The following is a 25,020-nucleotide window of genomic DNA, read 5'->3' on the forward strand; positions in this document are numbered from 1 at the left end:
CGCACACACGTCCCGATTCCAAATGCCCTGGATGGGGACCACCTGGATGAATACGACCGGACTTGAATCCGGTTTTAACTTGACTCACAATGTGAATCACTGTGGTGCACAGAGCAGAACAAACTACTGTCACTGGTTCGGATTTGGTTCCATTATCTTGCTGGGCCAAAGGAACAAGAGGATCATCTGATCCATCCGACTACAGTAGAAAAAAGCTCCTTCTGTAAAAGTTACAGTGGGACTACGGACATTTTTGACCGGCTCATCAATACGAGCAGAAGAAATAACATCCCTTATCATATACATTTATATTTAGGTTATTTAGCAGAGGATTTTATCCAAAGAGACTTACAATAAGCACTTGTTAGAAGAAAGAGAAACAGCAATATATTGCTGTTGGTACAGTAAGGATGTTCAAAGAACCAAGTGCCAAGCACTTACAATCACTAGGTTAACCCATTCACCGTTCACAACAAAGATAGCTAGGATAAGATGCTTATCATCAATTATGTTGTGAAAGAAGAGAAAGAGAGGGTTAATTCATTTGTTGAGTGTGTTGAGGGTGGAGTAGAATAGCTACTGCTTGAGGTATGGGTGTAAATCAGGCTCAGTCGACTCTGCCTGTATGCTACATGTTCAGTAGCTAGCTATGCTACATGAGATGTACGGTGCATCTCTGTCTGAGATCTGCAGTCTTCTTAGGGAAGGGGTGTATCCGATTATTTTCTTGCGTAGTACCTACTGCAAGGCCTAATTGGTCAATGTTTCCTCCAGAGTTAATTGTCGGCCTTTAAAGATGCTTACAGATAAGATCTAGGAGCAGAGTCAGGTAACCTTCACGAACACACACGTACGTTTACAAACACGCACACACACACAGGCACGCACGCATGAACGCACGCACGCACATACACACAAACACACACGCACGCACGCAAGCACGCACGCCCCCAAAAGGCAAGCTCACTTACATAAATGCACACGTAAAAAAAGGGTTATAAATACATGCAAGTACATGCAAACACACACATAGACAGACACACATACCAAAACACACACGGACACACACACACACACACACACACACACACACACACACATGCTGTCAATAAGGCTATCTGATGTGGTACAGTGACCCGGCTGAACTACACTGAGAAGCACACACACACACTCAAGTGCACCCCCTCGAAACACACACATACACACACACACACAAGCACGCACACACACACACACACCTCAAACTCTGTGTATCCCGTTACAGAGGCCACACACACATCCACAGTGTTCAATATTAAAGGACAGGCTGTAATTGAGGAAACTGCTCAGAGGTCAAGTTCGAGGCTCCCTGGTTCCTCTTGAGCCTCCAGCGAGTAACCATCACTGGGCTTCGGTTCCTCTCTCTCACCCACAGCCACCTGCAACCCCGCAACAAGGCACTCTCACTGGGCCTGGGTCACTCTCCACACCCTCAGGAACCCAGAACCCTTGAGCAAGGCATTCTCACTGGGCCTGTCTCTCTCACAGCCTCCTGCAACCCTAGTGGAGCAAGGCACTGACAACCTTACTCCCTTGCTAAACCCCTAACCGTAAAACAAAGGGTTTCATGTTAATTGAGCAATTAGTTATCGTTAGAATTTCATATACTTTCTTTGGCAATTTCACTTTTGTGGAGGGTTAGAGCCACAAAAATAAGAGCATTTAATTATTATTTTTTTAATGTATATTCAAACAGGTCAATATAGGCTAAAGCGATACATAGTCGATTTGTTTTATGATCTTTAATATGAATTTATTGGAAATATCGCGTGATTATAAGACACTATTTTTAACTGAGGAGGTTGCCTTGGGGAGGGGGGGGGGGGGGGCCGGAAGGGTATTCATTTAGAATCAGTCTTTCCCTTGTATATAATGATGAATCCCTCCAGCTTCTTAAATATATCAACCATAAATAGTGTGCAGTGAAACCCTCCTACACATCACGCTCAGATACATAATCATGTAGACATATCCCGACGTACACATGCTGACATTCTCCTTTCTATAGATGTGATTAAAGACATGTGCACACGACACGTGCAGATGTGCGCACAACTGTTTGTGCATGTGTGTGTGTGTGTCTGTTTGTGAGTGTAATGGGGCATGTGTGTGTTTGTGTGTTTGTGTGCGTGTGCGTGTGCGCGCACACACACACACACACACACACACACACACACACACACACACACACACACACACACACACACACACACACACACACACACACACACACACACACACACACACACTCCTTTCCAATCTGGTTACGCTCTCTCTGCATTGAAAGATTAAAAAAATATTTAGATGTCAATTACCCCGGTTTACTCCTAAAAGCCAACAGTTTTTTATGAATAAACACACAAATAGAGGCTGCTTAATTCAGGCTCCACTCCCCGTTCCACTACACCCCTCAGAAGCACAGATAAGCCACAACACGAACGCATTTAAATGGTTTCCATTAGGACCCATACATCGCTTCAGGGCCAAGGACCAGGCAGAGATCATCTCCATAATCCATAATCCTGCCCTGCCTTCACCATTACTGTACATACAACCGTACGGGTTTCTCAATGAAAACCACAACAGTATCTTCCGGATTATTCTTTAGTCACACCGATGCTCTGTCGCTTATTCCTGGGGACGTTGGGATGGGAATGAGGAGGTGAGATGGGGGAGGCGGATATGGTGGGAGGACGGGGGTGAGGGGGAGAAGGGGGGTGGGAGAGTAGAGGGCGTTAAGGAAGGGAGAAGGACATGGATATTAGCGGTGGGAGCCATGGGGATACTGCTATCTGGTTCAAAAGATACACTCCTATTAATAGGATGCCTACAGGTGACAGAAAAACGACAAGCTCATATTTAACATTCCCCTTGAAAAAATACCCCTTATTGTCAATAACATTTTTATCATCTTATTTTAATCCATGGACTGGTCAAGTTATTATAATTGTATATATATAAATGTATAATTACAACTCTCAAGAACATACAAATAGGTGTTTTGGGTAGCAATAGGCCTATAGGCAATAGCACCCCCTTGGGGCGACATTTTGCAGTACAACAAAAGAATAAAACTAGAAAATGTCAAATGTTTGGCTATCTGATCATCTCACGGATAAAGTCCCTCGTAAAATAGATTTAAAACGAGCTCTAATTATATAGGTTCTCAAACGAATGCATAGTAGGACAATCTACATATTTTAAATGTTCTAGCCTTATAATCCATAAACTACCCAAAACCAACAGATACATACTGAAGGGGATACGTTTTTATTTAGCACTTGCTGATATTATTGCTTCATCAAAACTTTTCCTGTTGTTTACATTCGCGTACAGTTTTGCACATCCGTATGAGAACTACAAACATGACAACTACAACCATGGAGACCGAGAGGAACCACAACGGGGTAGGTCCATTGGGGAGGTCGGAATGAAGAACTACAAACATGACGGCCAAGAGGAACCACGACGGAGGGGGCGGTCGGGACTGCAGCCCGGGGTGCGACGGGCGGCAACAAGTTGTTACTCTGGAGAGTGAACTAACCGCTGGGTGAACTGCACTTCAAAAGAGCTGTTTCTCCAAGGATTCATCCTAAATGGTTCAGTTTAACCCCATCGTCCGGGTTCTGGTGCCATCGATGTCTCTGCTCAGCGGTGAGTTGGCTAAAGTTTTACGCACACAGACACACGCGCACACACACTTATGACACTATGTCATTATCACAGGACCGTTATATGCGATCATACGACACACACGCGCGCACAAACACACGCACACACAGACACACACACGCCGACACACGTACACACAGTTTTGACCCAATTGTTCTGAAAATGAATGGGGCTTTCCATTAATTTCAGCCCATGGGTGTGTGAGAAACAGGGTTTTGAGAGACTATTGAAACAGAGGTGTTGTCAGTAGCCGATGTCTCTTCCTGCTTCTCAGCTTCGCTTCCCCGATTGTGTGTGTGTGTCTGTCTGTACGAAATATAAAATTAACTTTTCTTAATCCCCCTCAAACTAATTCCTCAAGTTCAGCATTGAATGACATCAACCATTTGCAATGCCACTACCTCATAAAAGTTAGAAGTTAAATTTAGTCAAATCCAGATTCAAATGCGGTTATACTGGATATTAATCGTGCACATGTTGACATTCCAAAGGCCATGGACCCACACACGATCTGTGCCGCGAGTGGTGAGGAAGACTGCGGCGCTCTGAGCAGGACGAGGAGGAGGAGGAAGGGCATCACCTCAGCCTCCCTCAGCGCCATGGACCAGATCACCATCGAGTTCATCCTGCCCACCACGCCTAAGAACGGCCTCAGCCCGCACACCACTCTGCTGGAGGTGGCCGGGAACTGGACCGTGGAGCAGGTGAGCCCAACGGAGCTAAATAGCTAATTAATCGAGATTAAAAAATAGATTGATAACGCTATTGATAGAGGACTGATGGATCGATGGATTATTAGTTGAACTGAAGATCAATGGATGATCTGATGTGTTTGTTCATCTGGATAATAACGGATTGATGCTGCTATTGATATAAAATTGATTGATCGATGGATTGAGTTAATTCGTCTGGATTAATCATGGATTGATGCTGCTATTGATAGAAGATGGATGGATGGATGGATAATTAGTAGAACTGATGATCAATGGATTTGGTTCTCTCCTTTTGGGATGTTTCCATCGTTTTTTAGACAATCAATCCAATTTTTAGACAATCAAATATGAATGATCAATGGCTATATAGAGATACCAGTAAGCTATCTGAGACACACAATGGACAGAACATATTATGGCGGTTATGGATAGTTAGCTAGGCCCTTATTAAATCAAATACATACAACAACAAAAAAAATCAGCAGATAAGTTTAGTTCAGAAATTGGTTCATGTTATTAGATCACAGCATAAATACAAGGTTGTACGAATGTGCGTCCTTGCATTTAATGTACAAACTTATTGTATGTTTTACGTCCAAGAACATCCTTACTGTACCGACAGCGATATATTGTAGATTCTTTCTTCTGACAAACACACTTATGTGAAGTCGCTTTGGATAAAAGCGTCTACTAAACAACCTTGATGTAAATCTCGTGTTCCACTCCATCACCGTTCCTCTAAAGATGGCCCCCACTCACCCCCCTCCCTGCCCCGTGTCCCCCCCCCCCCCAGGTGAAAGCCCAGGTGTGGCTCCGTGCCGTGGCCTCCAACTTCAGCCCAGATTTCTACCACAAATTCTCCCCAGACCATTGCATCCTGCTGTACATGAAGAAGGGCACGCTGTGCGAGATCTACGACAAGCACCAGGTCTTCCAGACGCTGGACTGCATCCGCTACTGGAGAGGTAGGGGGCAGGGGGCTAGCATCGAGCTTAGCTAGCATCAAGCTAAGCTAGCATCAAGCTAAGCTAGCACCAAGATAAAATAGCTTAGCTTAGCGCTTCTATTTATTTGTTGCCTTTGTTTTGTTTTTTTCTCCTATGGCTTTAGTCACACTCTTTATTACAAAGTAATAGTTTTATGACTTGTGTCATTTTAGGTGACGTTTCTAACAGTCTGCTGTTGTTATGATCCAATGAAATAATATCGTCTGTTCCATATGCTATCTATTGAGGTTTATCTGTTGTGCCTGTGCACTTTATCCCTTTCACCGTTGGACAGTGCGAAACATTGTTTCGATTCCTTTGTATGTTTGTTACATGTGATGACACTTTTAATAAAGCAGACTTTAACTTAGACTTTGACTTTAATTCAAATCTCTAATTATGTGTGCTCCCCCCCCCCCCCCCCCCAGCGCTGAAGAAGGACGTGGGCCGGATCTCGCTGGTCTTCCGGCCCCCCCAGCAAGACGAGGCCCTCCGCTACCAGCGGTTCCTCAACCAGCTGATTGGCTACGACGTGACGGACGTCAGCAACGTCCACGACGACGAGCTGGAGTTCACACGCCGCAAGCTGCTCACGCCGCGGCGCAACGAACTGCAGGAGCGCGACCCTCGCCTGTACGCTGTGGACCCTTGGTGGACGGACCGGCCCCTCCGGGACCACCTGCTGAGCAAGGTCAGGGCGGGGGGGGGGGGGGAAATACTAGACTCAAGAGGCCTGACGTCGTGATGGAGGGATTCACAGATGCGTATTTGTCTGGACGATCTGCAGTTCATTTCCGATATTCATTTCCGATTTCCATTTCTGATTTCCATTTCCGATTTCTGATCTCCATTTAACATTCACGTCGTTTAGCAGACACTTTCATCCAGGCAACATACAACGTTTCGTACACACGTCCACACACCCGACGGCGGTGTCAACCACCCAAGGCGACAGCCAGCTCGTTGGGAGCAGTTTGGGTTAGGTGTCTTCTTGCTCAAGGACACCTCGACACTCATGCTAGGAGGAGATTTTTCTTCCCGATTTCTAAGGGGTGGAGTTAATTCCGCCCTTTGGAAATCTCTTGATGCAATTGTATAGACCTACAGCCAATCAGAGCATGAAGCTGTCTACATATTTTGACACAGATTTGCAACAAAACTAAAAGACACATTTTTGTACAAATCCAATTGTATTTACTGTTATTATTTATACTACAGCACTGCTGTTAGCACTTGCTAGTTAGTGGTGACTGAGAGCATTATAACTCTATCTCTAACTATAATCTCATGTGACAGGTGATGAACGGACACCTCCTGGTTGTCATCCACATCTTCACCACCAGCCAGACCATCAAGGTGTCCATCGACAGCACACCTGAACAGGTAAATGGGGAATGGACCCCACCATTACTATAAGGCATGCTGCCTGGCTCTGGGAAATCCACCCATTATGAAATGCAGGGTTGGCTCTGCCGTTGGCGTTGCCGTGGGCCAACGTGAAAGCAAACAGGGAAATGGTTCTCGTTGTCGTCAAGGAGTCCTTAAGTCCAGTATAAAAGGGAACTGAAACTGCAGTGACTGTGTGTATGATCGCCCCAGTGTTGCTATAGCAATGCAGTCATCTAAAGTGAAGGGTATACAAGCGTAATAAAATGCAATTCAAATCCAATGGTTCACCCTAGGCTAGCGCTAACGTGTCAATCATCTTCTCATTCCCAATCCTGCTCAGGTATTGGCCAGTGTCTTTGCCAAGACAGCCAATAAGAGGGCTTTAGTGGGGATCCCCGACGATGTGTGCGAGTCGGATTTCGTTCTACGAGTGTGCGGCAGGTACGTTAAACGGGTTGAAGCTGGGTGAGCTACAGTTTCTTAATGTTTAAACAAACTACATGGACGATGCACAGAAGGAACAAACCACTGTGTTTTCTTAGGTTTTATTTGAAAGAATCTGTAATAAGCCCTTCCCATACCAACCTATTTCTGCCATCTTTGATAAGTCAGGCAGGGCAGTCCACATTGAGAAAGGAAACATTCAGTCTATTCTGATCGTGTTTGTCTTGTAACTATGTTCCCACGCTTATCTCTCTCGATCACGCTTCCTGGAAGAGACATTTGAATAGTTTACCACCGCTTACCTCTGTCTGTCACGGCAACGTTTTGACTCTCATACAGTGAGACGGCTTTTAACCTCACGCTCACTTTATTAAAAACAGTTAGTATAGGCCAGGGTAATAAAATAAGTAAATATTACAACATATTGGCCTTAGTAGTTTTCACGAGGTTATCACTGGGATCTGTAAAGGGAGGAGGAATTGAATAATTACTCTTGGTTCTGTAACCACTCTGGGTTCTTTAACCACTCTGGGTTCTGTCACCACTCTGGGTTCTGTCACCACTCTGGGTTCTGTAACCACTCTGGGTTCTGTACCACTCTGGGTTCTGTTACCACTCTGGGTTCTGTACCACTCTGGGTTCTCTGCCACTCTGGGTTCTGTTAACACTCTGGGTTCTGTTACCACTCTGGGTTCTGTACCACTCTGGGTTCCTTAACCACTCTGGGTTCTGTTAACACTCTGGGTTCTGTTACCACTCTGGGTTCTGTAACCACTCTGGGTTCTGTAGCACTCTGGGTTCTCTGCCACTCTGGGTTCTGTAACCACTCTAGGTTCTGTACCACTCTGGGTTCTGTAACCACTCTGGGTTCCTTAACCACTCTGGGTTCCTTAACCACTCTGGGTTCTGTCACCACTCTGGGTTCTGTACCACTCTGGGTTCTGTCACCACTCTGGGTTCTCTGCCAATCTGGGTTCTGTAACCACTCTGGGTTCTGTCAGGGAGGACCACTTATCTTACCAGTATTGGTTCTGTACAGGGAGGAGTACTTGTACGGGGACCGACCCCTGCAGGACTTCAGCTGGATTCGACGGTGTCTGAAGAATGGGGAGGAGATCCACCTGGTTCTGGAGAAACTCCCAGACACTGACCTGGACCAGGTACAGAAGGAGGACTGGGCCCAGGTGGATGACTGCACCGGAGTGGCAGGTAATCACCAGAGGCCCCGAGGAAACGGTTGTAAACTAGAGGGTTGTAAAGTAGAGCCTTGTTAAGTGGTGTGTTGTGAAGTAGAGCCTTGTTAAGTAGAGAGTTGTAAAGTAGAGTGTTGTAAAGTAGACAGTTGTAAAATAGAGTTGTAAATTAGAGCGTTGTTAGGTAGAGAGTTGTAAAGTAGTGCTGTAAAGTAGAGCGTTGTAAAATAGAGTGTTGTAAAGCAGATTGTTGTAAAGAAGAGCCTTGTAAATTAGAGGGCTGTAAAGTAGAGCACTGTAAAGTAGAGTGTTGTAAAACAATCTACCTTACAGCGTTATAGAGTAGACAGTTGTAAATGAGAGTGCTGTTAAGTAGAGGGTTATTAAGTAGAGGGTTGTAAAGTAGTGTTTTAAAGTAGAGCGTTGTAAAATATAGTGTTGTAAAGTAGATTGTTGTAAAGAAGAGCTTTGTAAAGTAGAGCTTTTTAAAGTTGAGGGTTTTCAAGTATAGCGTTGTTGAGTGTAGTGTTGTAAGGTAGAGCGTTGTAGTGTGTAGCATTGTGAAGTAGATAGTTGAAGAGCGTTTTAAAGTAGACTCTTTGGTGTAACTTCAATTTGAAATACCCATGTCCTTACCCAGGGACCCATGAGCAGCTCACCATCGACGAGAAGGACCACGAGAGGGTGTTCACCATCTCCATGTGGGACTGCAACAGGAAGTTCAGGGTGAAGGTCCTGGGCATTGACATCCCCCTGCTGCCCAGGAACCCCGACCTGACGGTCTACATAGAGGCCAGCATCTTCCACGGCCAGCAGCTGCTAGCTCAGGTAAGCTAGGTGTACCTGAGCCCTGGTTGCACATCCATTGTTCCTCATTCAAAATACTATTTCAGTAAAAATATTCAATATCATCTGTCCGTTGATTATGCTCATTATATGCCATTTTTTTTAAAATAATTTTATCGAAACCTTTTATATAAAACGGGTGGCCCCATTGGGAATCGAACCCTGAACCCTGACAGTGTTGATGCCTGTCTTACAGTATGTAGGTCGTTCTAGACTAGTATGTTTTACCCGGTTGATTGATTCGTCGTTTGCTTTGGGTCTGGCAGGAGAGGACGACCTCCAAGCCCTTCATGGAGGAGGTTCTCTGGAACACCTGGCTGGAGTTTGACATCAAGATCAGAGACTTGCCCAAGGGAGCGCGCCTTAACCTACAGGTCGGGTCTAAAGTTACTCAGTAACTTTACACATTTACCAGTTGGAGGCATGTTTCCGTCCATCATATTGGATGCGATAACAGACATAGCATACTATTTTAAAGAGTTATGGTCAATGGATATAACCAGAAACAGTGGTATTATGGAAAGGAGTAAATGCAGTCAGCTCTCAACACAATCACACACGATAGTTCAGAAGATATGCCTACTTTCGGCTTCAGTATGGTGTTACGCCGCCATTCTCGAAGTTGACCTTGGCTTCTATTGGTTGACATTTGGATTCTATTGGCTGACGCAGGTTTCCTGTGGGAAGACAGCTCCGCCCACAACCTCTAAGGGCTCCAGCTACCAGGACAGTCCTGGAGCAGGAAGCACTGCTGAAGGTGAGACCCTTGACAAGGCCCAGAAGGCCCAGAATGCACCCTTCACTATTGACTGGCATTTAACCGCAGGCGCTTCAAGAACCATGATGAAGAGTAGATAGAGGTCAGCTCTTGTACCCCTACCCCCTATAGCCCCCTACACAATCCTCCCCCATCGACACATGTCGAGGTAGACCCTGGACAAGGACAGGTAGACGGCGGGGGCTTTGGGGGACCTCACCAATCAGGAACAAAAAAATAACAAAAAATGTACCACCACTGCTCTGACCCGTCCATCCATCCAGGCAAGAGCAAGACGCGGCTGCAGTACTACGTCAACCTGCTGCTGGTGGACCACCGCTCGCTGCTGCGGCAGGGCGAGTTCGTGCTGCACATGTGGAAGATCCCCGAGAAGGGCGAGGAGAGCAGCAGCAGCGTCAACGCCGACAAGCTCACCTCGGCCACCAACCCGGACAAGACCTCCTCCATGGCCGTCGCCGTGTCCCTGGACAAGTACTGCTACCCCGTGGTGCTGCCCAAGAGCAGGGACTCCGGGGGCGCCGGTGGAGGAGCCAGTGTTGGCGGTGGAGGAGCCAGTGTTGGTGGTGGAGGAGCCAGTAGTGGTGGATGTGGGGACTCGGGGGGAGAGGACGGCGGGGAGCCGGGGGGCGAGCGGGGCCAGAGGGAGATGCCCAACCACCTGAGGAAGCAGTTTGAGGCCATCCTGGCCAAGGACCCCCTGCACCCGCTGAGCCCCGAGGACAAGGAGCTGCTGTGGCACTTCCGCCACGAGTGCATGCGCCACCCCCGGTACGCTCGGTCCCCGTGCTAACGTTAGCATCCGTCCTCGTTGTTTATCTTTAGGCTATTGTCAGCATGTGTCCTTGTTGTTTATCTTTCGGCTAACGTTAGCATCCGTCCTCGTTTTTTTTCTTTAGGCTAATGTTAGCATTTTTATTCATTGATAATCTTTAGGCTAACGTTAGCATATGTCCTCATTGTTTATCTTTAGGCTAACGATGGCATGTGTAGTCATTGTTTATCTTTAGGCTAACGTTAGCATATGTCCTCATTTTTTATCGTTGGGCTAATGTTAGCCTTTGTCCTCCCTGTTTCTTCTTAGCCTAATGTTAGGATAAATACTGGCTTAACCTTATGCTAGTGTTGGTATATGTCCTGATCGCTTAGCATATGTCATTGCTGTTGATCCTTATGCTAATGTTTGCATATGTCCTTCTTGTTCCTCCTTATGCTAGTGTTAGCTAAGCATACCTCATTACTGTGGATTCTTACGTTAACGATAGCATATGTCCTTGCTGCTGATCGCTATGCTAACGTTTGCATACCCCTCTGTGTGTGTGTGTGTGTGTGTGTGTGTGTGTGTGTGTGTGTGTGTGTGTGTGTGTGTGTGTGTGTGTGTTCAGGGCCTACCCCAAGCTGCTGGCCTCGGTGCGCTGGGGGCGACAGGAGGACGTGCAGGCGGCCCACGCCATGCTGGAGCGCAGCAGCGCCTGGGACAGCAGGTCAGACACACGCACAGGCAGACACACACACACACACACACACACACACACACACACACACACACACACACACGGGTACATGCACACGCACGCACACAACACGGACACACAGGCAGACACTCACACAGGCAGACACACACACACACACCCGTCATTCAACATGATGGACATTGAACAACAAAAGATCCCACCACCAATACTGTCTTTGCCTTCTGTGGGGGTACGTACCCTGTGTGTGTGTGTGTGTGTGTGTGTGTGTGTGTGTGTGTGTGTGTGTGTGTGTGTGTGTGTGTGTGTATCTGTGTGTGTGCATGCATCCCCTGTGTTTGTGCGTCCCCCCTGTGGTTCTGTATGGTTGCGTCCCCTGTCTGCGTCCATCCCCTGTGTGTGTGTGTGTGTGTGTGTGCGTCCCCTGTGTGTGTGTGTGTGTGTCCCCTGTGTGTGTGCGTGTGTGCGTCCCCTGTGTGTGTGTGTGTGTGTGTGTGTCCCCTGTGTGTGTGTGTGTGTCCGTCCAGCGGTCTGGACGTAGGTCTGGCCCTCCAGATGCTGGACTGTAACTACTCGGACGCCCAGGTCCGCTCCATGGCCGTCCGCAAGCTGGAGACCCTGGGGGGCGACGACGTGCTCCGGTACCTCCTGCAGCTCGTACAGGTGACTCTCTCTCTCTCTCTCTCTCTCTCTCTCTCTCTCTCTCTCTCTCTCTCTCTCTCTCTCTCTCTCTCTCTCTCTCTCTCTCTCTCTCTCTCTCTCTCTCTCTCTCTCTCTCTCTCTCTCTCTCTCTCTCTCTCTCTCTCTCTCTCTCTCTCTCCCTCCCTCCACCAGGTGTGACTTTGACCCACCATTACAAGCCATGTCAAAATCGATCCTCGAGTCTAGTGACATCACAAGTGGGAGTGTCCACCCAGATGAGTGATGGCTGGATCAGCCTACCAGCTGGTTCAGCCAACTGGGTCAGCCTGCCGGTTGCTTCAGCCCACTGGGTCGGCCTACCGGTTGGTTAAGCCCACTGGATCAACCAAACGGTTGATCCTGACATCCTACGAGTGATGGATTTCCCTCAGAGTGGTTGTACTTCCTTTCGATGAAGTTGTTTGGTTAGTAGTTGCTCTCGGTCAAAGTGACTCCCCCTAGTTCGATACAAGCAGTGCGTCCTCAATATTCACTATTGCTACGTCCATCTTTCACAAGTTTTTAAAAGTCATCTTAATATATTCTAGTTCTTGTCAGCTCAATTTAAAAAGAATAACCAAGTAGGTCAAGATAAGTCCATGTCTTAATGAATTCCAAAGTCCACAACAAACAGTCAAAAAATAAAGCCTCATTAAAACACAAAAATAGAACTTGAACTCCAAAAGACATGAAGAAACCCAACCAAAACTGGATGAGTCCTTGAATTAATTCAAAATGAACCACATCAGAAGGAAAGATCTTAACGGCTGCGTATTGCTGTGGGTATCTTTCACAAAGAGACACTATTGATAAACTCTAAAGGCAGAATGCCACAGCCTACAACACACACTCTCCGTTAAAAACTGAGGAGGTCAAGTCAACACTGGTTGCCTGTCTTCATGGACGACAAACCACCAGGGCAAAAAAACCCTGCCTTCACTTGAGTATTTCCATGTTCCCCACTGCCTCGCCCTCTGTTTGAATCTCCCTCCCTTCCCTGAACTGTAGCTCCGCCCACAAGCGCTGAGTTGCGAGCACCGCAGGTCATGTGATGCCGAAACGAGAGGAGAGGAACAAAGTGCTTGCACAATGAAATCGCCTTCACCATGCATGGGTTATTTATCGTTTGAAACCTTATTCACCTGATGTACAACATTTTGCAGTGTCACATGCTTTATCCAAAGTGGCTCATGGTGGATGTATGCTAAGTTATCGGTCATTAAAGAGCAAGCATGGGTTAGGTGTCATGCCTAAGGATGACTACAAGTAGATTCTGAACACACACTCTACCAGTGCCAACCTGTCCATCCCACATGCTAATGGCTGCTATCTGTTTTGAACAGCATGTCTGTTTGACAGGACAATGGATCTCTTTGCATGCCGTGTAAATTCAAGACATGGAAGAGTATAGATTATTGTGTATAATCTACAGGCATTCATCTTCCATGATTTACATATTTTTTCTCTGTGTGTGTGTGTGTGTGTGTGCGTGTGCCTCTGTGTGCGTGTTTGTGTGTATCTGTGCGTGTGTGTGCATGTGTGTGTGTGCATGTGTGCATGTGTGTGTGTCTCCTCCAGGCTGTGAAGTTTGAGCCCTACCACGACAGCGCCCTGGTCAGGTTCCTGCTGAAGAGAGCCCTGAGAGTAAGCTCTGCGCCCAACACTCACACTCCCAATAGGAACATGATAATGAACCGATCACTGATCAGCATGTCTCTCTCTACCAATAGGAACATGATAGTGTACCGATCACTGATCAGCATGTCTCTCTCTACCAATAGGAACATGATAATGTACCGATCACTGATCAGCATGTCTCTCTCTACCAATAAGAACATGATAATGAACCGATCACTGATCAGCATGTCTCTCTCTACCAATAAGAACATGATAATGAACCGATCACTGATCAGCATGTCTCTCTACCAATAGGAACATGATAACGTACCGATCACTGATCAGCATGTCTCTCTCTACCAATAGGAACATGATAATGAACCGATCACTGATCAGCATGTCTCTCTCTACCAATAGGAACATGATAATGTACCGATCACTGATCAGCATGTCTCTCTCTACCAATAGGAACATGATAATGTACCGATCACTGATCAGCAAGTCTCTCTCTACCAATAGGAACATGATAATGAACCGATCACTGATCAGCATGTCTCTCTCTACCAATAGGAACATGATAATGTACTGATCAATGATCAGCATGTCTCTCTCCACCAATAGGAACATGATAATGTACTGATCAATGATCAGCATGTCTTTCTCTCTTTCGTGTTCACAGGTTTCTTATTTTCTCCATTGCTGAAAATAATAAAATAAATTAGACTATAAGGCTGTAATAAGACTAATTATTTCCTGAATGCGATTTAACAACATGATATAACGATATATGAATACATTTAGAATTGAGTTTATTCAAATATAAATCCAATACGTTCACCTCTCCTTCCAGAACTAAAGCGCTTCATACTTTGAAGTCCCATAGTCTAACGCCTGACTCATGCATCCCTGTTAATCTCCCCTCATTGTCTGTCCGTTCCTCCTCCCAGCGTGACTCAGCGTTTTTTGTTATCTGCCTCTGATGTTCCTGCAGAGCAAGCGCATCGGTCACTTCCTGTTCTGGTTCCTGCGCAGCGAGATCGTCCAGTCGCTGCACTACCAGCAGCGCTACGCCGTGCTGCTGGAGGCCTACCTCCGGGGCTGTGGGGACGCCATGCTGACCGACTTCCACAAGCAGGTCAACAAGGCCCCCCGACCACCACAATAACAACATCAACAAACACAACAACAACGAGAAAAACAACCACAACAACAACCACGACAACAACCACAACAAACACAACAACAACGATGAGAAAAACAACCACAACAACAACCACGACAACAGCCACAACAAACACAACAACAACGAGAAAAACAACCACAACAACAACCACGACAACAGCCACATCCACGATGACAACAACCACAACAACAACGACAAAAACAACAACAACATCAAAACAAACACCACCACTACCACCACAACAGCATCCATAACAACGTTCCATCCACTACGCTGTGCTGCTGGAGGCCTACCTCTGGGGCTGTGGGGACGCCATGCTGACCGACTTCCATAAGCAGGTCACCCTATGACCACGACAACAACAATAACAACAATAACAACCACAACAAACACAACAACAACGAGAAAAACAACCACAACAACAACCACAACAACAGCCACAACCACGACGACAACAACCACAACAACAATGACAAAACAACAACAACAACATCAAAACAAACACCACCACTACCACCACAACAGCATCCATAACAACGTTCCATCCACTACGCTGTGCTGCTGGAGGCCTACCTCCGGGGCTGTGGGGACGCCATGCTGACCGACTTCCAAAAGCAGGTCACCTATGACCACGACAACAACAATAACAAAGACCACAACAACGACCACCACAAACAAAACAGCATCCACAACAACCACAATAACAACCACAACAAACGCAACAACGAGAGAACAACCACAACAACAACCACGACAACAGCCACAACCACGCTGACAACAACAACCACAACAACAATGACAAAAACAACAACAACCACAAAAACAACAACCACAACAACCATGACAACATCAAAACAACCACAACCAGCACCACCACTACCACAACAGCAACCATAGCAACAACAACAACAACAACAACAACAATATCAAAACAAACACCACCACTACAACCACAACAGCATCCATAACAACAACAACAACATAAAAACAGCAACATACACAGCAACAACCAACATTACTCCAACAGAGGCAACCCATGTTTGGCTGGTTTCTGAGGACGTACGTAGAGATCACATCTAACCGTCTGGAACAGACAAACCCCCCTGAAACCGTCAATACATCAAAACACAAACAATCTGAAAAAGCCCACCGAATGTGTGAGTGAGTGAAAGTGTGATCACATGACCACGCCCCCTCCCCCGTTCCCCTGTGTGCAGGTGGAGGTGACGGAGGCGCTGCAGAAAGTCACGCGGGAGATGAAGGCCATGCTGGCAGACAAGTACGACGTGTCCTCACAAGGTGAGTGGGTCCACCCCCACTGTCTGTCTGTCTGTCTGTCTGTCTGTCTGTCTGTCTGTCTGTCTGTCTGTCTGTCTGTCTGTCTGTCTGTCTGTCTAGCGTCTGTCTTGTGTCTGGTTCCTGTCTTTCTGTTCGTCTGGTTTCTGTCTCTCTTTCTGCCTGCCTACCTGGTATCTGTCTGTCTGGTTTCTGTCTGTCTGGCATCGGTCTGACTGGTTTCTGTCTATCTGTCTGTCTCAAACTGTAAGTCTTTCTGTCTGTCTGTCTGTCTGTCTGTCTGTCTGTCTAGCGTCTGTCTTGTGTCTGGTTCCTGTCTTTCTGTTCGTCTGGTTTCTGTCTCTCTTTCTGCCTGCCTACCTGGTATCTGTCTGTCTGGTTTCTGTCTTTCTGGCGTCGGTCTGTCTGGTTTCTGTCTATCCGTCTGTCTCAAACTGTAAGTCTGTCAGTCTGTCTGTCTGTGTGTGTGTCCCTCTGTCTCCCTCCACCTGTCTGTCTCCAACTGTTTGTCTATCTCCAACTACATGTCTGTCTGTCAGTCTGTCTTTCTTCATCTGTCTGTCTGTCTGTCTCAGTAATCTATATTTTCCATGTCTATCTTCTTGTCTTACTTTGTGTGTGCGTGTGCGTGTGCGTGTGCGTGTGTGTGTGTGTGTGTTTGTGCGTACGTGTGTGTGTGTTAGTGGTGTTTCAGCTGCGTCAGACGCTGGAGGCTCTGCAGTCGTCTGGTCTTCCTCAGACATTCAGAGTCCCTTACGATCCTGGTCTAAGAGCGGGAACGTTAATGGTAAGACACACCCACAGGCACACTCGCATGCGCCCATGCACACACACACACGCAGTCTCACATACACATGCGCGCGCGCACAGACACTCAGAAACACACACGCATAGACACACACAAACACAAACGGACACGCACAGACACACACGCACACACACACACAGACGCATATGCACATACACAAACACACACACTCGCATGCACACACAGACTCACACACACCCACACACAACAACTAATGTATTATTTAATTAAGAGTACCATGACAAATAATGCAATTGATTTGCTATGCACTGGCATTAGTGTTCAGCTACTACCATATAAATCCCAGGGAAACCAGGGAACTTCCTTGCAGATCCAATTCAATAAACCAAATTAATCCTCATTAATTTGTTCCGGCGTCATGGAAAGGCCAGCAAATGACGTAATTATTTCCTCAATTTTTACAAATCCATTTGTCAAACAGCTAATGGATCCAGGAAGTAAGTGTTAAGGATTTAGCAAAGCATTGTTGGAAGGCGATAGCATTTGGATGTGTGTCAGCAGAATCCTCTAGTGATAAGTTATATTTGTAACACTATGATACACAGAGCTATGGATGTAAAAAACCAATGGGTCTGTGGTTTCAGTGTCTTTGTTGTGTCTATGTCTTTGTTTCCTTGTTTTTTTTATGCACAAATGTGTGTGTGTGTGTGTGGGTGTGTGCGTTTCACTCACGTGTGTCTATCTGTATGTGTGTGTTGATATTGTTTGCATGTTTCTGTGGTGCTTGTATGTTTGCGTGCAAGTGTGTGTGTGCGATTGGGTGTGTGTGCGTCTGTGACTGTGTGTGTTTGCATACGTGTGTCTGTATGTGTTTGTGCCCCTGTGGGTGTGTGTGTGTGTGTGTCTGTGTGTTTGATTGTGACACTCTGGGTGTGTGTGTGTGTGTGTGTGTGTGTGTGTGTGTGTGTGTGTGTGTGTGTGTGTGTGTGTGTATGTGCCTGTGGTTGTTTGCTTGTGTTTTTGTGTGCGCCTGTGTGCGTGCATGTGTGCATGCCCCTGTGTGTGTGTACGTGTGTGTGTGTGCCACTGTCCACCCCTGTGTGTGTGTGTGTGTGTGTGTGTGTGTGGGTGCAGATAGAGCAGTGTAAGGTCATGGCCTCCAAGAAGAGGCCTCTGTGGCTGCAGTTCAAGCGGGCTGACCCCAGCAGCCTCTCCTCCGACCCCATCGGCATCATTTTCAAGGACGGGGACGACCTGCGCCAGGACATGCTCATCCTGCAGGTGAGGCCCACTCGGGTCCGGCCCCGCCCCGCTGGGGTCCAGACACGCCCATCCGGGGTCCGGCCCCGCCCCTCTAGGGTCCAGCCTGACTCCGCCCCTCTGGGGTCTGCCCCCGCCCCCCCCCTCTGGGGTTCAGCCCCGCCCCTCTAGGGTCCAGCCTGACTCCGCCCCTCCGGGGTCCGGCCCCGCCCCTCTGGCGTCTGGCCCCGCCCCCCTCGGGTCCAGCTCAGAGAACTTCCTCCCTAAAGCAGGCAGTGTCACCTGTGTGACGTCGGTCACTCACTCTCACCTGTCGCCCGGTCAGATCCTGCTGATCATGGAGTCCATCTGGGAGACGGAGTCCCTGGACCTGTACCTGCTGCCCTATGGCTGCATCTCCACGGGCAACCGGATAGGTCAGTGCGTCTCCCGGGGCAACACTAGGTCTCCAGGGGCAACGGCAGTGTTAAAAGACTATCTACACTTCAATATTATGCAATAGAATGGCAGTTGATTGGTCCCACGGTGAATTGGAGTTATAAACATTACAAATGGAAATAGGAAACAAACATGCAAGCACACACCGTCCTGAATATACAGATTGCCGTGTACACACACACACACACACACACACACACACACACACACTTCCCTAATGGTCGATTAATGCGCGCCGATGTAGTCACGCTAGACGTATGAGGACAATGGCCTCGTCTGTTTACATGCTGCGTCTGATTTGCATGCACGAAATGGAACCTGCAGTAAACCTTTATAAACATCTCCCTACTCTATCCTCCTCCCTTTACATCTCCCTCGCTCTTCTGTCCATCTCCCCCCTCACTCTCTCTCTCCCTCTGTCGCTCCCTCACCCCCCCTCTGTGTGGCGCTCTCCCTCCTCACACTCCTTCCTTCCCCCTCCCTCTCTCTCTCTCCATGTCCCCTCTGTGTCTCTCTCCCTCCCTCCCTCTCTCTCTCTCGCTATGTCCCCTGGGCGTCTCTCGCCCTCCCTGTCTCTCTCCATATCCCCTGGGTGTCTCTCGCCCCCATCCCCTCTCTCTCTCTCTCTATGTCCCCTCTGTGTCTCTCTCCCTCCCCCCCTCTCTCTCTCTCCATGTCCCCTCTGTGTCTCTCTCCCTCTCTCTCTCTCTCTCTCTCTCTCTTTCTCCATGTCCCATCTGTGTCTCTCTCCCTCCCTCCCTCCCTCTCTCTCTCCATGTCCCCTCTGTGTTTCTCTCCCTCCCTGTCTCTCTCTCTTCATGTCCCCTCTGTGTCTCTCTCCCTCCCTCCCTCCCTCTCTCTCTTCATGTCCCCTCTGTGTCTCTCTGTCTCTGTCCCCTCTGTGTCTCTCTCTCTCCCTCCCTCTCTCTCTCTCCATGTCCTCTGGTGTCTCTCGCCCCAGGTATGATAGAGATCGTGAAGGACGCCGCCACCATCGCCAACATCCAGCAGAGCGTGGTGGGCAGCCGGGGGGCCTTCAAGGACGAGATCCTCAACCAATGGCTGCGCGACAAGTGTGTCAACGAGGACAGGGTAGGACCACTCACTCACTCACTCACTCACTCACTCACTCACTCACTCACTCACTCACTCACTCACTCACTCACTCACTCACTCACTCACTCACTCACTCACTCACTCACTCACTCACTCACTCACTCACTCACTCACTAAGGATATATCTTATCATTCCTTATCATATTCAAATATAGTGCATGCATGAACAAGGAACCGACTTTAAATGATGAAAGGCTATATCTATGTAGAACTGTGCCTTTTTAAATATATTATCAGATCATATATCACCTTAAAATATAGTGCATGCAGGAACAAGGAGGAGATTCTGGACAGTCTGTTGTCTAACACTTTATATGATGAAATCCTGATCTTGGGAAGTCTGATCTACTTAGGTCTCTAAGTAGGACTGATCTTAGTAGCTCTTACCTAAGTAGGACTGATCTTAGTAGCTCTTACCCAAGTAGGACTGATCTTAGTAGCTCTTACCCAAGTAGGACTGATCTTAGTAGCTCTTACCTAAGTAGGACTGATCTTAGTAGCTCTTACCTAAGTAGGTCTGATCTATCAGGGCTGTCAAGTTTGGAACTGAGTTCAGAGTGAGATTTTATCAGCTGCGGCCGTGGGGGGGGGGGGGGGGGGGTATTAACGTGTGACTGCATACAAATGTTTCCCAGACATGGTGACTAATGTATGATAGTAAGCATTATTGGCCCTTAACACTCATATTCAGAAACATCACTGCATCAAAAGCTTTTTGGCTTAAGTAACACCAGCAGAGGCATATACTTTTCCCTGAACTTTTAAACGTTGCAAACGTGCAAAAACATAATTTTGTATTTATGTGGCATTCAGTCCAATGCTTAAAATATATCGGTGGCATTCAGTAGGCCAACGCTGTGGTAAAGTGTGTAAAGTATGACCGAGTGTTTTCTTTCTGTTCAATAGATAGAACTTTATCAATCCCCTGTAGGAGAAATGTGTTAATGTTTGTCACTATAAAACAATAATGGTAAAAAAAAAAAATACAAAACATGACGGTAACTATGTAAGTCAAACCGTCCAATCTGAAGGCTCTACATAACCACTCTCCCTACTCCCTTCCACTAGGGCTTTGACTTTTGCCCAAAAATCATATTCGAAGTTTGTTTGTTTATTAATATTATTATTCGAATATATTCAAACATTTATTAACAATATTTTGACCATTAAATGCCTTCAGTAAGACCTGGATTGGGCTTCGCAAGGTTTGTTTACCGCGTTGAAATGGTTACCGGTCTTGTGTGTTCCAACGGTTTATTAGGTTTCTAATAAATCGCTGTCTAATCAATACTTCATTCACTGCCTCTTCCGTGGTCATTGCAATATTATAAATAGACTGCGTCGGGTTCTTGGCCTGCCCATAACAGGTTCGAATATTAAGGGCTGCCTAATATTCGTTCGAATTTTGATTTGTTTTTTGATATTCTAATTATATTCGAATAACGAATTTCAGAGTCAAAGCCCTACCTTCCACCAATGCAAAGCAAACAGAACTGAGTAGGGGAGGGCGTAGCCTAACTAGTTTGTGAACTCTCCTGTACGGAGAGAAACGCAACGCAAATTCAATGAGAAACATGTATGAGGCTTTAATAAAATCCGTCAACGTCAACAAACGGCGTCGAATTTCGTCTAACCCAACCTCTCTGGTTTCTTTTACTATTTGTATTCTGTTTTAGCTAAAGAGGAAGTGTGAGAGACTGACAGGAAGTAAGCTCCCAGTTTGGTTTCCTGCTTGCCGACACTAAGCTTTGTAGTCAGCCCCACGCAGGCAATATCTGTCTGCAGAGTGACGTGTTTCCCTCTAGCTCTCTAACTCAATTTGTCTGTTGTGTTTTAGATTCTATTTGCGGCAGGAACAGGTGTTAAATGTGATGAAGTGGCTACGTTGCATCTGGCTTGACATTTTGATGACCCTTATTATTCTTATTATTTTGTGTGTGTGTCTCTTTTGCTGTGTGTGTCTCTCTCTCTACGTCTCTCTCTCTCTCTCTCCCTCTATCCCCCCCCCCTCTCTCTCTCTCTCTCTCTCTCTCTCTCTAGTTCCAGCAGGCGGTAGAGAGGTTCCTATACTCCTGTGGAGGCTACTGCGTGGCCACCTATGTGTTGGGCATTGGGGACAGACATAACGACAACATCATGATCACAGAGTCTGGTAACAGCTACACATGCTCGCTCTCTCTCTCTCTCTCTCTCTCTCTCTCTCTCTCTCTCTCTCTCTCTCTCTCTCTCTCTCTCTCTCTCAAATTGTTTAAAAGAGATTTGTGCAGGATTAAATCTAAGAGCTTTGTTTTTTAATCAAATGTTATTCATTCATAACCTACAGTTCAATGTAATCCTCCCAGAATCAGAAAGAGTTTCATAATATAATAAAATATGAAAAGTAACTGGGTTCTGAACAAGCTCAGTGAACATGTTTAACTGGTTCAGGACCAGCTCAGTAAACAGGTGTAACTGGGTTCTAAACCAGCTCAGTTACAGGTGTCATAACAGAGACCTCCCCCTGGTGTAGGGAACCTCTTCCACATCGACTTTGGCCACATCCTGGGGAACTACAAGAGCTTCATGGGAATCAGCAAGGAGTGGGTTCCCTTTGTGCTCACTCCGGACTTCCTGTACGTCATGGGAACGGCCGGGAAGAAAAGCAGCCCCCACTTCCAGAAATTTCAGGTGCCAGGACATGGAATGAAACACGGGAATGTGAACTTTGTGTGTTTGTGTGTCAGTGTGTGTATATGTCAGTGTGTGTGTGTGTGTGTGTGTGTGTGTGTGTGTGTGTGTGTGTGTGTGTGTGTGTGTGTGTGTGTGTGTGTGTGTGTGTGTCTGTGTGTGTATGTGTGTGTACGTGTGTGTGTGGGCGTCTGTGTGTGCGTGTGTGTGTGTGTGTGTGTGTGTGTGTGTGTGTGTGTGTGTGTGTGTGTGTGTGTGTGTGTGTGTGTGTGTGTGTGTGTGTGTGTGTGTGTGTGTGTGTGTGTGTGTCTGTACCATTGGGGCCCCCGCAGCAGTGGACTCTGGGGTCCTGTGTGGGTCAGCCAGTGTGTGTCGGGGCGCGGGAGTACGTCTGGCTCTCCCTCTCCAGGTGGGACACGCCCCCTCCCACCTGATAGGCTGGCGTCTCCGTCGGGCCCTCTGACGGATGGCTACGGTCCATAAACATGGGCCCTGCAGGACTGAGGAGACACTGATCAGCCCTTAAGGGCCTCTCCTCTCCTCTGCTCGGCACTCATCGCCCGCTCCTTAAATAGGTCTCCGATTTGCATTGAGTCATCCAGCAGAGCCGCCGTTTTTCGTCGGAAGCCAGGCTGCGAATAAACAAATCAAAGCATGCAATCAGGAGAGGAATTGCTGCATGACCTAGTTTCTTAGAACCCCAGTGTGGTGGACAGAGTGCAGAACTGATGTAGGAATCAGTACACGGGGGGTTACGTATATAAAGATGGCTGAGTGTGCTTTAGAATTGACACATGCACAAAAAACATTGAATTCTGTTTGTTAACATTGTGTATGTGTTGAGGGTTTAGACTAATTAAAGGGTTTAGCATTAGTTGGTTCAGATACAGAATACATGCAAATGAACAGCGTGACAATGCAAATCCACTCAGCGAGACGAACACCCATTCAGGCATGCAGATACACATTGATTAAGACTCCCTGATCAACATGGGAGGGTGAACTTTGACCTTTGTCAGGCTAAACTCTTTGGAGAGATGATGCAATCATTTATTCATAATCACGGTTAACAAACATGATACAATTAGAAACTAATGAATTTCTCTCTCTCTCTCTCTCTCTCAGGATGTATGTGTGAAGGCCTACCTCGCTCTTCGTCATCACACCAACCAGCTCATCATCCTCTTCTCCATGATGCTCATGACTGGTGCGATCGCAACACACACACACACACACACACACACACACACACACACACACACACACACACACACACACACACACACACACACACACACACAATAGGGAATAAAACTGACAGTGGAAGTCATAATCAAGCATCTTTTTTATTAATTAATTTTGATTAATTATAAAAAACAATTATCTGAATTATATGAATGTATATTTACATGGTACCGGCCCCCAGGCATGCCCCAGCTGACCAGTAAGGAGGACATCGACTACATCCGTGAAGCGCTGACGGTGGGCCGCAGTGAGGAGGAGGCAGAGCGCCACCTGCTGGAGCAGATCGAGATCTGCAGGGAGAAGGGCTGGATGGTGCAAATCAACTGGTTCGTTCACCTGGTACTGGGCATCAAGCAAGGGGTGGAGAAACGCTCCACGTAAACCTCCTTACATCGTACCTTGTTTTGTACGTTTTATCAGCGAAGAACTGTGTTTTGCCGGCTAATTATATTATATATTATAAACTTCAGATTCCTGCTATGTTTTTTTTTTTTTTTTTTTCATCAGTTGAGCTGATAAGGTTTGTTTAGAGAGGGTCATGGAGAGCTTGACATTTTTTAACGTCGGAAATTTGTGTATGTGCGTTGTTGCTGCTGTTGTTGTTTACTTTATGACATCACTTTGAATGAACGTGAAACAGCTGTCCCGCCCAATGTAAACTCAGGACATATCATACCCATCAAACTAATTTATTACCATATGCCAAGCTCCTGTGAATGAATATCTTTAATAATATTATTATGTCATATGTATTATGTAATATCATGTTGACATTTTATATCTCTTAACTGTACACGTCAATTCAATCAAACATCAGATAATCAGATATTCTATAGTTGGATCTTATCATACAATATCAGATTGAATGTCTGGCAATTTATTTTTTACATAAACCAATGACTTAATTAATCCAAATAATGATTTAATCCGATTATCTTCACTGTAATCATCATAAACAAGACCTTTTGTTATTTTCTATTGGTTGATTGGACGACACAAGCAGATCTTGCAGTGTTTGTGACAATCATTTTGTGACAATCAGGGGAATTCTGCCAAATCAATAGGCCTATGTTGAATGGCAGTTGGATAGGGTTAGGGTTACTCAATAGTCACTGCCTTTTGTGGATGTTTCAAATTGTCTGTCTGTTGCACTCCATGTCCTATATAAGATTATTTTTTCAAAATAAATGACAGTCTTGTTAAGGCTGTATTCAATGTG

The 25,020-nt window shown here is 46.5% G+C and overlaps 1 protein-coding gene across 1 annotated transcript; it reads left to right on the plus strand.

Moving 5' to 3' along the window:
- The first annotated feature begins 3,499 nt into the window (after positions 1-3,499).
- On the plus strand, positions 3,500-25,020 carry pik3cg (phosphatidylinositol-4,5-bisphosphate 3-kinase, catalytic subunit gamma). The gene is made up of 24 exons (XM_056587949.1): positions 3,500-3,693; positions 4,203-4,415; positions 5,218-5,389; positions 5,839-6,101; positions 6,707-6,793; positions 7,140-7,240; positions 8,283-8,452; positions 9,077-9,264; positions 9,549-9,656; positions 9,955-10,039; positions 10,324-10,828; positions 11,443-11,541; positions 12,057-12,192; positions 13,789-13,854; positions 14,819-14,962; positions 16,228-16,309; positions 16,990-17,093; positions 18,210-18,356; positions 18,661-18,751; positions 19,735-19,865; positions 21,930-22,041; positions 22,399-22,556; positions 23,682-23,763; positions 23,983-25,020. The coding sequence occupies exons 2-24, from the start codon at positions 4,206-4,208 to the stop codon at positions 24,180-24,182; spliced, it is 3,441 nt and encodes a 1,146-aa protein (XP_056443924.1). The 5' UTR covers positions 3,500-3,693; positions 4,203-4,205; the 3' UTR covers positions 24,183-25,020.

The sequence above is a fragment of the Gadus chalcogrammus genome, chromosome 4, assembly GCF_026213295.1.
Source record: "Gadus chalcogrammus isolate NIFS_2021 chromosome 4, NIFS_Gcha_1.0, whole genome shotgun sequence".
In the NCBI taxonomy this organism is placed as follows: Eukaryota; Metazoa; Chordata; class Actinopteri; order Gadiformes; family Gadidae; genus Gadus; species Gadus chalcogrammus.